Source organism: Coloeus monedula (assembly GCF_965178545.1).
Source record: "Coloeus monedula genome assembly, chromosome: 7".
Taxonomy (NCBI): domain Eukaryota; kingdom Metazoa; phylum Chordata; class Aves; order Passeriformes; family Corvidae; genus Coloeus; species Coloeus monedula.
In genome coordinates, this window is record NC_138787.1 from 33,392,035 (window position 1) to 33,407,551 (window position 15,517).

A 15,517-nucleotide genomic window follows, 5' to 3' on the forward strand; every position below is an offset into this window, starting at 1 on the left:
GCTGTAAAACTTGCTGTGAGGGACTTTCCTGGTTTCTACTGAAAATGGAGTTTGATCACTTTGCAGCATACAAACCTTAAAGAAGGGGATTTTAAAACAAAATGCAACATATAAAATACCCACTACACTTCCTCTCTAGAACATGAAGCATCTAAGGGATTCAACCAAATGCTCTCTAAAAAAGACAAATCTCCAAAAAGTTTCTTCAAAAGAAAAGTTTCTTCCTTTTTCTGACCAGATTGCCTTTAAATTATGCTGCAAAATCCTTCTGAAAGGTTGTTCTTGGAAAGCAGAAAAAATGATGATAAAGCCTGCTATAAGGCAGATGATTATCACAAACTTTAATGGAATTGAGCACTGGGCTACTGCAGAGCTACAAAAGAATCCCTTGACCTCGGTGTGTGTTTTTATTCTGGCACAAAGCTGCAAAGTCTACAGTGCACTTTTAATGTTGCTTTGATTGTGTGGAAGCCCAACCCTCTACCCAGCTAGAGACTTTCCAAAACCCTTTAAAGTCTCTGAAGGCATTTGCTCTGTATTATCTACAAGGTTCCCATTTAACACTGGATGAATCCATTTTGAACAACTGAGCTGGACCTCCAATGAAAATTTGACAAAAATTAGTTCCAAGTCTTTCTTCAAAGTTTCAAAAATCCTGGCTACATTTATCTTCATAATCTTTGTCCAGCTCTGAATTTCACTTGAAATTCTGCAAACAAACAACAGGGGCCAATGCACAGTTAGGTAATTCCTTTCCAGGAATTGTGAATCTTTCTACTGTGGATTCTAACCCCAGCCTGCCTCAGGGGTTTAATTCCCCACAAACCTTTGGTAGGAAGTACCTTGTGTTTCCAGTGGAGCAGGCAGTACCAATGACACCCAGATGTATTTTGGATTGCTACTACCAATTGTCCTGTTATCAAATATTTGCTCTCTAGACAGCCCACAAGCAAACTGCAGGTCTATTCAGATTGTTAAAATCTATTTTATTTTTAGCAGTGATGTTATTTTGATGACAAAAATCTACCTGCAGTGATGTCCCTGTTGTCAAAACTCAACAGGATTTTACTAAACAATGAATCTGGCCTTTAAGCTCCATCAGTGACATGTTAAATAAAACATTTGAAATCATAAGCTTTCCAGTTCAATAAAACAATTTATTTAGATGAACAGCCCATACTTTCATGTACTCCCTGAATTTCAGTGCTTTAGACCAGAAGTGTTTGTTTGATTCACTTATGTTGCTAAGGATGAAATGACTGCTGGAAATCCACTATGGAGAATAAACATATTCACACATAGAAATATCTGTGACAAAAAAAGAAACCCTCTTTCTTTGTATTGAAACCTGAGAATAAATTGAATAGACTTGAAACTTTCTCAGACACTTCTCATCAGCCTATTTATGCTGAGGCTGTGTTTTGTGTGAAGCTTGAGTATATCATTAGCAAAAAGCTTATTCCATGCTGACTTGCTCCACTAGCAAATTTGCCACCCATTTTGGGTAACAACGAGAAAAGGAAACTGGACCCAGAAAATTTATCATCATGCAACTTTCAAGCTGTGGTTTGATAAATCACTGAGAAAATGGCGCATTCAGTCTTTCCCTTCAGCCTCAGCAGAGGTTCATACCAACACTGAAGAATGATATGATTAATTATGAGTAAATTTCCCTTTCATTACAGATATATTCCCAAAAAAAAAACAGCCTGGTAATTTGTGTATACCCAAAAATACTATTGCTGCATACCCTAATATTCCCATGAGAAGCTGTCTGCAAGAAAGAGTTCTTCAGTAATTAGCAATTGTTTGCTTGGGCCATGGATTTTTGACTTCTCCCTTGAAGCTGTTTATCAATGAAAATTCTTAATGCATTATAATTAATACAATCACACTTTTGCAGAAGCAGCTGCTAATTTGAAACAGTACTTGAAATATGAAACATTGAACTTTTTAACAAATGCTTTGTTCCTTTCAAGATGTCCAATTATTACATTCTGCGTGTAAAGGTGTCATCTGTAACTGCCTTGTAAGTTTTTGGGCCATTGTGACAATGGGGAAATTCAAGACAAATAATGACACTTCTACTCCCTCCCTTGAGGGGAACAGAATTCTTTTTCTTTGTAAAATGAAGGCACCTTTTTTTTATGTTTACATGGGAACAGTACTGTCAGGAGCTCGACACATCATCTGTGCATTCAATAAAGGAATTTTATTTATAGGAATACTTGAAGGCCCTGCTGTACCTCTCTGAGCTGGGGACTCTGTCATGACATGAAGGGGAAGTCAACCTTTTTATCATGTCCTTCCTCTTACTAGGTACTTTAGCATTTTCCACTTCATCCCTCTTTCAAAACACAACTACTTTATTGCGAAGGGCTTGAGGAAAGAGCTCTGAAGATGGCTGGACCTCAAAGGGATACTCATGGATCCTTAGGTCTGCTGTCTGTGGGGGTGGGAGCACTGGTAGCATCTGAGCTGCCAGGGCCACGTTTGGCTTCCTCACTGACACTACAGCAAAGGTATCCAGGGTATAACATATTTTTAAAAACTTTCAAAATGGTTTAGATATATTTTGAAGAGCAGTATACCACAATATAAATGACTGCTTCATATGGAAATGATCATGTGTTCCTGGCATATAAGTATATGAGGAGGAAAATTGTATATAACTGGGCATTGTTGCTTTCTTTCAACTGAGCAAATCTGAAGAGCCAGCAAAATACTTAAATTGGTTTAGATCAGCAACTGACAATTAAAAACCTAGTAACTGGTATTTTGCATGTTTTTTGATTAATGCACCTAGCAATATTTCACTATTAGAATGTGATGAACCAGAATTGTCTCCCATGACACCTACCTAGAAGACTGTCATTAGTATCTTGTTTATTAGTTAACTGGGCAGGACTGATGTCAGTTTAGTTATTTTAGTGACAACGACAGCAACATGTGTTTTTCCTGCTGTATAAAAACCATATTCCCTGCTTAATCATAGCCTTTCTACGTCTTCTATACATTCATCTCTAAGTCTGTTTTGATCAAACCCAGTAGAATAAATGCATTAAAATACAGCTAAAAACCCACAGTGAACTTTGTTTTCTTAAAACAAGGAGGAATGGCCTTAAGATGATGGAGAGTAGATTTAGGAATTAGTAAGAAATTCTTTAAGGGTGGTGATGCCATGGAACAAGTTAGTGAGAGAAACTGTGGCTGCACAGAGTTTCAGCAGGAAAAAAAATCACTATCTTTCTATGAAACTTTGTAACAGAAAAATGCCAGAACCTCTATCAAGGAATTTTAAAAGCATCTGACCACCTGCTCCATAACCACTATGTCCTGTCAGAGACTCAGATTTAGTGCCTGTGGTAGGAACAAAATATTAATACTCTCAAAAGCCACCAGCACAATATATTACAGGACCAAATGAGAAAAAAAAATTCTGGTAACAGAAAATAAGTCCTTTATGCACAGAATGATTGGCATGCATTTCTGTTTGCAGGACTAGTGCCTACCCACACAAAGAATGCCCTCAGAGTCCCACATTGTACAAAGATCTTGTTATTCAGTTGCTGTCATGGTGCCAGGTTATGGCTGAGTTCTTGGAGAAGGGAAGAGTTTAGGATTCTTTCCTTCAGGTAACACAGTTAGAGTTTATTTGTCTGAATTTGGGACTGAAAGAGCTGTACAATAAAGCATGCAAACATTTAAATTATTTGCCCCCAAAACCAATGTGTTTTGACGTGATACCTCTGTTTGGACTTGCTGGGTTGGCAGTACTAGTGAAATGAAAGAGATTCTTGCTAGAAAATATGGAATCAGATTTTAACTTTTTAATGAAATTTTTTACTGCAGTCTCTATCTGCAAAGGGAACTTGCTAAAGGTGACTTTTTCTTGTTCAATCAGTTCCTTATACTGACACACTGCTCTAATACAAACCTCAGACTTCTGGTGTGTCCTCCATTGCCTATTAGATATTTTTACATGTACTCAGATTAAAAATTAGTACATGCCAATCACAAGGCAGAGTGGATGGTGCTACCCTTCTACAGCAAAGGCAACTTTGTTTTCAGTAACAGCTTGAAGGTCTCCTGAACAGACACCTGTTTGCTACTCCATGTGGTTTAGTTTATCACAGTAATTATTCTGCTATTTAAATTTTATTCTGAATTTTACTAATTCAAGGCCAGATGACAGAGTTACAGTATGTCAGTGTTACTCCCACTGAATATGTCATGCACAACAACCCTTATGTAACCCACTAGTCCTGGAGGCTGAAATGATCTTTCATAACCATATCCCGAGACCCTCCAGTCAAGCATTGCATTGACCACAACAGTAATGGTATGTACTCATCTCATGCATTTGATGAAATCTGGCTATCCAGGAGCTAAATGAAGGCTAAAGCTGGCACAAGGGGGCAAACAAATAAAATAATGAAAATTAAACATGTCTTTTTCCCAAGAACTGACAGCAATAAAATCCAGCGTAAAATATAATTTTGTACCTATCACATGACTCTGACATGTAGTCCTTGTCATGGTGTCCTCCTCTTCTTCTTGCAGGTTTTCTGTGACTACTTTAGCCTGTACACAGTGCAACAACAAAAGTGAAGAACATCTGTGACTCTGTTTATGTTGTTTCATGACAGCTACAGAAAACTGTTCAGAAATAAATCAGAGTAAAGTTACATGGCAGCTGAGTGGATCTATAGCCTGTCTTATTCTGTGAATGATATCCAATGATAAAAACTTTAATTTCATTCAAAATCACAATATGCAGCAGTGAAAAATAACCTTGGAAGATGTGCTTCTTCAAAATAAAAACCTAATATATCGTACGGTATCTCTTTAGTTCAGTTTGCAAACACTGAACTTTGGCATTTTTATTTCCACCTCTGTTTAAAAGCATTTATTAGCTAGACAGAGTGAAAAAATTAATTTAAGAATGCAGTGCAGTGCAAGAGCCTGTATGTGGTATTCAAGTTTGTGTTATTCAAATTCCTCAGATATTCTGGTTTTTTTCAGACAAAGATGTATCTTCACCCGTTATTCTGCAGTCCTATTTCCCAAGTGGACAGATAATCTGAGAATCTCCCTGGCACACAGTGAAATCCCCCTCCACCATGTGCCATCAGTGGCCACAATTCAGATCCAAGCCGTATTTTCCTGCCATGCTACATAAATCAAACAGGAATAAAGATACTTCTAGGGTGACGAGAGCAGGAAAGGCAGCACCACAGAAAAAGTCGCTTTCAACATCTCAGGGTTCTTAAATTATTTGCTAATCACTCTCTGCTGTTTTACACTGCTCACAGCACACTCACAATAACAAGAGCACATTTTAAAATCTAAACTACTGGAATTTATCATCATTTGCACGACACATCTTCAATCACAGTGCAAATCCTGCTTGCTGGGTTACACAAGTAGCCCTATTGACCTCTTGTGACCAGCCCAAGTAACACACCAAAGATTCACTCTACATTTGTAAAAGTGCATTTATCATCTCTTAATCCTAGGGATTTGATCACATCTTTTCTTTCTTCCAAAATGCTTCTCCAAAATGAGGAGGCGAGTGATCATTTGGCATCCAGTTCCGGGTGGAACAGTTTCTCACATTTGCAGAGTGCATGGCCAAGTGCTGCTGTGACATTTGACAACATTGCAATAGATCCCTGGGTGCTCCCCAAACACACAGACTGCACACATGGAGTGTGACACAAAGCTCCTGGTGTCTCGGGTTTGGTGCAACACTTCCACCTCACAAAGTGAAGCCCATGGCTGTTCTAAATCACACGGGGCTGTAATAAAATCACAAAGATGAAATGAAGCAGTGTGGCACAGAAATGATTGCATCTCACCTTAAGCTCCAGCCAAGGACATGAAAAAGTACTGGAGGATGTGGAATATCCTTGGTGTAGGCTATAGTGTTATGTATTTCTGCTGGCTGGCCTTTAGAGCAAAGTGCTTTTTTGATGAACGCTAACGGGAAGTGTATCCCTCTGAAGGTGAATGCACAAGGCCACCACTGGTAGAACATTGCTTTTTCCATAAATTCAGTGGAAGTCCAGCAATAACATTCTTTGCATGAACAGAAATCAGAGGTAATAGGTGCATGTTATGGCATAACAGTGCCTCAAGCCTTTACCTGGCACATCATAAGAAAAGTGATTTAATCATCAAAAATTAAATAGCTTTTAAAGGAAAAAACTTGCTAGAAAATTAATGTTAAAAACTGTTCTGGCCCGGATTTGAAGCAGCAACATATATCTGATAAGCAGCTTGGAAATACAGCAGCTTCTGCACTGAACCGTAAGACTGAGTGCACTTTGCAGTTCAGAAAAGAAAAGAAATCTTCCTGGTTTAGGGCTTTTCAAAAGATTTATGCTGTTTTCTCCAAAAGCTATAATTTTGTCTTTTTATGAGAAAAAAAATGCACAACAGGCCACTCTGCTGCATGTGACTGTTTTCAGTCACAGCTATCTCCCAGCCCTTTGCAATTTGCTTCAAAGTAAGCAGACACCAAAGAATAACTGGAAATGATAGTAATAAAATTCATGAACTTTGAATTTAAAGACTTTGCATTGTTTTTCTTTTAGAAGTTAGGAGGACAAGATGAAATATCACATTTGAGGAATCTCAAGGTATATCTCTTTCATAAGTTAGCATTAATAACCGTAAGCACATTTTAAATCTCATTATTCTAGATGTCCTCAGTCTTTTGGCACTAGATATTTCTTTCAGGAATTAAGTGCCACAGTAAACACAATATGAAACTCAAAAAAGTGAAACATATAAATGTAACTTAATCTTCAAAAACAATATAAAATACTCTGTTTCCGTGCTAACAAAAGCATGTATGGTGTGGCAGAAGTAATGCCTTTTCACCATGACTAACATGTCCTTAAAAACTAAATAGTATAATTAGCATATCGCCATTATTTACATACATTAAGGACAATCTTTGTAGTTCCCTCATAAAATGAAGTGTGTTTCTCGAAGATATACTTAAAACACTATTATTGCAACATTTAGAAAGACTTCACAAAATGACAGACAAAAAGCACAGCAAATTATTGCAGCATTAGAAAATAATAAGTTAGAAAGAAATTGTAGAAGCAGTGTGTAGAGTTTTTTGTACTTCTGTACAGTGAAGATATACCCTAAGCTGTCAGGACCATATTAAATGGGGCATAGTTAAACTGAGTGGCTCTGATAAGGGGCTCTGCTTTGCTATCTAAGTTCTAGATCAGTTGGATTGAATTTCCTGCATATTGCACATTTCCAGACTTTCATTCTCTCTCTTTCCTTTCGGTGACACTACAAGGACAGCCTTAGATATGCTTATAATTTGTGGTTTTATAATGCAGGAGACATCTACATTTTCAAAGAAGAGATGATACCAGAGGAGTCAGGAGGAAAGTTTTCAAACACATTCACTTTGCATATGTTCCCTGTAAGTTTTTAAAAAAATGACCTTGCAGATGTTTCCAGGAAAGACTTATGTATTAAAGTAAAAAAAAGGAAAAAAGAAAAATTTGCCTGAATTTGAAACATGTATGGAATGCCTTCACTTCAAGTATCCTAAACATCATCCCTTAGCTGAGCTTTTTCAGCTCCCATTATGAAGCTTTTTGCAATGTTCCCAGAGAATTTGTATTTCAGATTCCCTCAGATGAAATATTTGTATATGCTGCACTTCAGTAACTCAGTTCTATCAGAACAACAAAAGTAACAGCTTCACAGTAAGCATTATATTTGGCACAAGTTTCCAGACTGTTAAAATTGTGGTTATGGCTAATAATCATCATGATAATATGGACAGGATGGCTATCTCAGGAATGAGATAAAAAATCCTATAGGGCTAAAGCATCTCTGTTCTCCTTGTGCTGGACTTTAAATCATCATAGGATAGGCCCTTGCTTTTTAAAGGCAAGACACTGCTTATTAAATTCTGAGATTAATTAAAAAAAGCTTCACCAGGAAGGGCACCCCTTCAGCCTGACTTTAGGTTACAATCCTAGACTCTGTGTGAATGCTTCTCAATGCAGTAAAGTTAGTCCAGAACCAGAATCTAGCAGCTAACAGAAAATAAGATGATTTTTCTTCTACATTGCAACATTCCTCCTCTCTGGGTTAATTAAATGATCAGGTACAGTTAGTACCTTATTGAAGAATAAAACTAACTAAAGGGCATTAACATTTTTAATGGCACAAAGAGAGATGCAGGTCCAATGTATGTTTTTGCTTTTGAACATTCCTTCTTGAGTGACAAATATTCCCAAATGTGGTGAAATACTTTGTGTTTTCCACATCAGCTGTGCACTTTTTGGCTTAATGACTTCTATAATGTTCAGAGGAATGTTCAATACTGGCATGCAATTTTCAGGGAAAGGGGGAAAAAAAATTAAAAAATAATGGTCCTATTATTTCACTCTACTACAGTATGATTATAGCATCATTGTGCATGTATCTTCACTGGAATTGAATTGCCAGCAAAAGCAGTAGGATCTTCATGACTCTCTGTATAATGTGGCCTATAGTCAAGCTGCCAACTTCTGTATTAATTCGCAGTCCTCTAGCTACACAAAATCTTTCTATCTTATATATAAACAGTTATTATCCTGTTTGCCTGCAATGGCAATAAGAAACACATCTGGAAGTTAAAAAGAAGGTAATAATGTTTTCGTGTACTGAAGCACTTACCAGGGTCTGATTCTGCATTTCCATATCAGCTTTTGTGTTGCTGTTTTTCTTGTGGTTTCCTTGAGAGCTGATAGAGTTGCCATGAAGAGAGGAGTCCTGGGAGCTGCCCTTCGACACACTCCTGTAGGAAACATTATTTGATCCACTTTCTGTCTGCTGAGCTGCTTTCTTATCAACTCTGCAGGTAGAGAGTGATTCCTCTGATAAATTGCATTGCCCTTCTTCAATCGCTCTACTTTCCCATTCCTTTAATGTTTAAAGTAACCTCTCTGTATCTTTCTGTCTCTAGACCTTTGAGTGATAAATGTTTCTAACTAGCCTTGATCAAACCTGTCACTTGCAATTTCAGGTAGTATATCAATTTAGCCTTTCACATATAATGATTTATATTATATTTGGGACTGTTGTGGGACAAACGTGAAAACACAATATACCAGTTGCTAAGTTCTTCTGTGACCAAAGGTTGTGATAGCTAAAAATTTAATTAATTCTGACAGGTTACCAAATACGTATTTTCTGGTTACAGTACAGGAAGATGGAATACATTAAAACATGTACCTAATTACCCTCTATCTTTACACACCATCTGCCTAGATTCTTGATTTCTGGAATAATTTGAATTATCAGCTTGGATGTAATTCACCTATCTTTAATTTCAAAGACCAATGGTTTGGTTAACAAAGTAACATGAACAAAATTATCATCTCATTGTTAATTTTTTTTTTTTCCTGTAGAGATTAAAGTCCCAGCTGTGCACCTGCTGTTTGCTACTGTGCATTCTTAGCACAAAAGGAACATACATTGAACTTTGCATCTGGGCATCTGTAAAGCTACATGGACATCAACACATCCCAAATTGTGTTCTGGAGTTTTACCTGTTTAAAAGCTCTCTCATAAAACTGTCTTTTGGTGAGTAGGTAGCTGTGGTGGAACCTCTGACTTGTTCACACTCAATCTCACCAGGAGGGTCTTGGGAAGGCTTCATAAATTTGCTCTCCATGGCTAAAACATCACCATTGTCTGTTTTCCTGTTAATTTCATTTTCTATTTCACAGTGTTGTTCAGTTTTCTTTTTTTCTTTTCTTCTCTCTAATTTTGCCTGCTTAATTCCAAATCCTGAAACTTTTGCATCCTTTTTTTCCACTTTAGTTTTAGGAACATCAGTTTTCCTGCTACTCAGTGCTGGGAGCTTACTCTTTCGGAAGCCAAACCAACTGGCTATAGAAGGTCCAGTCTTTTGTTTAGTCTCCACAGTGGGGGATTTGGTTTGTCCCTGACCCTTTTGCACATTTTCTTGAATGCATAACATGACTTTCTCCTCTATTGTAGGTTGCAGAGATGGTGAACTCAAAAGATCATTAACCTTCTCAGAGGTTTCTGCTAATTTTAAAGACATTTGCTGTCTTCGTGACTTTGTTGCTTCCAGTTTATGAGGACACTTTACTCCATCGAAGCTTTGGAAGGACAAAATTTGTTGGTTAGATACAGTAGCTGAGGCTTCTAACTCCAATTCTGCTGACAGAACACTTTTTTTACCTTGAGCTTCGTGCTTAAAGCTTTCAGTGCTTTTCTCACTCTGCACAGATAGACTGCGTGCATCTTTCTGAGAAAAGGGTTTGTTTCCGTCACATTTTGAAGCATGGTGAAACTGGTCTACTTTTTGAGATGATCTGAAGGGCAGTTTGCTTGGGCTTCCATGCTGGCTATTGCAACTAGTCATATTTCCAAGAGAGCCTTGTCTAGGATAAGAATTTTCTGTGGGTTTAGTAGTATATAAAAGAGTCTCTGGTGTCACTGCTGACCCAGAAATAGCCTTGCTTTGAAACCCTTCCATGGCTGAGTTCTGCCTTGTTAGAGAATTCCCTCTGTCAGAAGTGTTTGTAATAATCTGAGTCCGTACTTTCCCAGGACCTTCTGTCACAGGGGCAGATGGCTTCTCCCCTGTGTGAATGCTGAAACTCTGACTACGAGCTTTCGCTCCGTTCATGCCCAGAGCTGGCTTCAAGTGTGACTTGTTGCCAGAAGAAACAGACCTCTTAACTAATTTGTTTTCTAATCCATCTCCTCTGTCTACCACCAAGCTGCAGTTTTCATGTGAATGAGCGGATGCTGTATCCATACTAAGTCCCACAGCACAATTATTTTTTACTTCAGTGTCAGACTTGGAGTCCTTTAATTCCGAATCCGTTGCACCTTTGGTGGTTACACGCACAGACTCACTTTGCTTGTACTTACTGGAACTCACATTACTTTTGGAGGCTGCATTTATACTGTCTTTTTCCTGCTTCCCTGGTACAGTAGAGCTCTTGCGGAGAAGCTGGGGAGATTTGACAAATAATTTCAGTCCCACAGGGAGACGGGTTTTCATTCCTCTCTCATTAGAGTTTTGAGTAGCATGTGCAGCATCACCGGCATGAAACAGTGTTGAGGGGAAATTGTTTACCTGAGATAGCAAAGGCTCACTTGTGCTTGTTGTGTGACATTGAGGAGTTGTGGGGAGAATGTTTGGCATCTTTTGTAGCTGATCCACACCACTGTCACTGGAAATATTGTTTTTGCTGGAATATGTGTCTTGTGAAGAAGTTGTTTCCAATGACGAACAACCTAGCGAGAAGGACCTGGCTGTTTGAAAATCTGTGCTGGAATATTCACGATTTCTGTGGAGACCCAGCTGATTAGGGTTTTTTGGGCAGACTTGCTTTGTGGAAACTTTGGAAAGTCCTTGGCACGCACTGTGGGATTGCTGAGATGTGCATTTATTTTGCATAATTCCTTCTGCATTTTCTTGAAGGTAAGATAATTCAATTTTGGCCCCAGAAGATACATTTTTTGCTTGCATTTCATGACTAGATTGATTATGAAAGCCAGAGTTCACAGTTCCTTTTAATGGAGATGATTTCAGTATATTTTTTGCTGTTTCAGTGGGACGAGCTCCTCCTAACTTTACTGCTAGAGGTGGAGAATTAGCATAATTAGGCCGAATCAACAAGGATGTTGACCTGCCTGGAGGAAGGGGTGGGGATGGAGACCGGGCTTCTACAGCAGCTAAATCACAATGAAAGTCTCTGGTTGGAGGTTCCCCATAGCTACTGGGCTCTATAAGGTGCTGAGGCAACAGTGGTGATGCTAGACTCTGACTCTTTGGATACTTTGACCCATCTCCTCTGCCTGGATGTTGCAAGTTGGGCAGGGGGTGAGCAGGGGGCTTTGGAACCTGAAAGTCGACTTTAGAGTCAAAATGATGAGGTGGGCTTTGGGCCTTTTTGAATCTTGAAAGCTTTACAGGTGGCAGAGCAGGTGATTTCTCAAGGGCTGTGGGGCCCACTGGTAGAGCTACAGGTGCCTCCCCACTCTCAGTCATCACAGTTTTTTGGGGAGAAAATTTACCTCTGCTGGGTATTTTAGTTACATTTGGCTTTTGATTGATTCCTGCATGCACAGTGGAGCTTGAATTGACCTTGCATGATGCATCATACACTGGCTTCACTAGTTTTTGTCGTGAAGTATTTTGCTGTGTCACTCTTCCACAGCGTGAAGATTCACTGCAGGTCAAGGGGACAACTGCATTTTTATTCCCTGTATTATCTTCAAGAGTATTTTTCCCAGTTTCATCTTCCTGTCTTTCTAAAGCAGTGTAGTTTCTAGCATTGGGTCCTGGCTGCAAATCAGTTCTTCCCTGAGGTATAAGTTCAGTGTATTCTGCACTGGACGTAGTCTGTGGCTGGTTGATTGAAATCTCATTTCTTGTTACAGTGACAACTCCAGTTTGATGTGAGCTGAATTCAATTGGCTCACCATCCTTAGCATCATATATTACTGTAATGCACTCTTCAGAAGAGGTCTTTTTTATAACCTTTTGTTGTTTAATGAAATTACATGTCTTCGGCCTAATGTCTGAGTGAACAGGTATCTGGTTCTCTTCTTTGTCAGTAGATACAAACTGAGAATTCTCCGTGACTTTGAGCAAGTCAGAGGTCTTTGTGTACCTCTGAGGAAAGGGAGTTGATAATAAATCTGATGGACTTTTCTCATCACTGCTTTCTATATGCAATTCATCCAAGACTTCATTGTCATCAGTATCTGAAAGCTGAAAATTAAAGTCCTTCCAGCCCATATTAGAATGGCTTTGATCTAACTGTAATTCAGGCAGCTTTGCTCTGGTGCATGATTTTACTTCTGCCTGAAATCCACTGACAAAACTAGTCAATTTTTCAGGTCTTTCCTTTGAATTAAAAAATGAACTTCTTTCTGGCAAATGTTTCCTTTTAGGATCCCAGTCAAAGAGACTGTCAGAAATGCTATGAGTTAATTTGTTACAAGAGGTCCTGCAGTCTTTGCTTGGTACTTCCTGTGGCAACAGTAAGGATGAAGAGTCATCATCTGCATCATCATGTGAATCTGAATCATAAGAGAAAGTTTTGTTGTGTTCAATGCAAATACTTCCCATTTCCATTGGCTTACAATGGGTCTGTTCACTATGGCTGCCACATTTAATTCCAGGGGAATATATTCCTTCGTTGGAGTTCATGCAATCTTTGTAACCCCATTTTGATATTACTGAAGGTGGTTCAAGAAATATCTTTTGCTTCTGTAATTTCTTCAGCCCTTCTAAGATATGGTTTTCCTTGATACGAGTTGGAGGTAGATCATCTGCAGGGCTTGAGAGGTTGCTTGGGAGCGAAGAACCAATGCTTATTCTTTTATCCCATCTCACGGATGACTGTCAAAACAAAATAAAAATCACTTTTGTTACTCACAAAGTGCTGTCAATAAAAGTGTTCCATTTTGGTAAAGAGATACAGGAGTTGCATAAGGGCATTACATTCCACTCTTTGCCATTTATAGCAAATAATTTTTTAATAAAGGATTTCACAGTGGTGTGAAGGCTGCGGTGCATTAAAAACCTGTGGGAAGAACAATATGAATGGAAGGATTAAGATAAAGAAGAAGAGCAGTTTGGACTATGAAAGGCAGAATAAAAGTCAGAACAAATGAGGAGACTGTAAGCAAGCTGGAGTGATAAAGGAATCATTAAAAAAATTAAATGGGGGGGGTAACAGTTTAGTGACAACTGTTTTCAATATAAAAGAGAGGAAAGTAAAAAAACTTCTGAAGGCAGCTTTTCGATTAATCTTTTTTCAGATTAACTTAAACTAACACATGTAGAAAAGTAATTTGATTTACCCTTTTACTTGTCTTTCCATCATTCCAAGTGTAGGAGGAACCACTGGAATATTCACTGCAAGCGCTTGAGAGGGAGAGTTCACTGCTACTGCAGCTGCTCCGGGGATACAGGCGGCTAGAACCTGTCATATTTAATTGACTCTGGCATTTCAAGACAGGTATGCTGGATTTCACATTCTGCTGGCATTCCTAAAATATGAGAAGAAATAGAGGTACCTTATGGGTAGAAAATCATTTAACTTCCCCTTGATTAAGAATGGCAAAGAAAAGGCAAGTAAGCCAGTTACAGCTTCCTATTATGTGATTTAGCATCTGGTGAATTTAATACACAGAACTAAATTAAAAATTGCTAACAATTTCATTTGTCGGGGGAAAAAAATCCACAATCCTCAATGTTTTCTTCTTTACTCTTGAACTAGTATTCTGCTCTTCTTATGGTAAAGATTATTCTGAGTCTATTTGAATTATGCTTCATACATAAGCAGCGTGCGCCAGTAAGATACAGAAAACAAAGTTATAAGAATACAAGTACATCTTGACAACTGCATTATAGCCCCACAATGTAACAGATGAGGCTGCACACCCTGGACAAGGTAAATTAATTTAGTGTCCCGAGCAGAATGTCCACTGAGAATGGAATCTCTCCATTACAGTCTAATTTTGGTTTCCTATCTAGTTCAAAGCTTTGTCGAAGAAACTCTCTGACGTAGGACAATCCATCTTCGTGTCGCTCGCAGACAGCTGAAGCCTCTTGCTTATGCAATTTATTGACACTTTATGGCTGCCTTTAGTACTTGTGTAGTTATCGCCCCTCTCCAAATGCAATTTCAGCTGACTGTGACTAAGTGCCAGCTTTGAGGAAGAGAGTAATGAAGAGTAGATAGCACTTTAGGTAAAATATTAAACCTCTGTAGGAGTAGCTAGGATGCCTTTAATTTGTTTTCAAACTAATACTCTTGAGCCTAACAGCATTAGAGCTTCTTTAGTGTTAAGTGCTTGCACTATTCTTCAGTTTCCTTACAGAATCAGACATCTTTTTAATTACCAGGAACACCAGACATGACTACATGAAAAGAGGTTGTAATGAGGTGGGGGTCAGTCTCTTCTCCCAAGCAGAAACTGATAGGACAAAAGGAAACAGCCTCAGGTTGTGCCAGGGGACGTTTAGATTGGATATTAGGAAAAATTCCTTCACTAAAAGAGTTGTCAAGCAATGGAGCAGGGAAGTGGTTGAGTCACCATCCCTGGAGGGATTTAAAAGCTGTGTAGATGTGGCACTTGGGGGCATGGTTTAGTGGTGGGATTGGCACTGCTGGGTTAATGGTTGGACTCAGTGATCTTAAGGGACCTTTCCACCCAGTGGTGGGTGAAAGGCTGGATTTGATGATCTTAATCATAAAGGGCTTTTCCATCCAAAGGGAATCTACGATTCTGTGCCTCCTATGCATAAAACTTCCCTTTGGATTTCATTAAGGCAAACTGAAACAATATTTATTGATTTTTGTATGTAGATATACCTCAAATTAATTTTGCTTAAATGGAGAATTTACCTTTACAGTCAGGAAGAAACAAGAAATCTAAAGTTATTGAATCCATAAAACAATTATCAAGGCTGTGTTTACCATAG

The 15,517-nt window shown here is 38.5% G+C and overlaps 1 protein-coding gene across 1 annotated transcript in view; it reads right to left on the reverse strand.

Moving 5' to 3' along the window:
* NCKAP5 (NCK associated protein 5) overlaps positions 1–15,517 on the reverse strand; it is a gene marked incomplete at both ends in the record, with an annotated part of 331,674 nt that overhangs the window by 43,801 nt on the left and 272,356 nt on the right. Inside the window, 4 exons of the mRNA XM_082284641.1 lie at positions 4,506–4,584; positions 8,707–8,884; positions 9,582–13,426; positions 13,891–14,079. Of these exons, the coding sequence (XP_082140767.1) occupies positions 4,506–4,584; positions 8,707–8,884; positions 9,582–13,426; positions 13,891–14,079 (4,291 nt within the window). The remainder of the gene's footprint in view (positions 1–4,505; positions 4,585–8,706; positions 8,885–9,581; positions 13,427–13,890; positions 14,080–15,517) is intronic.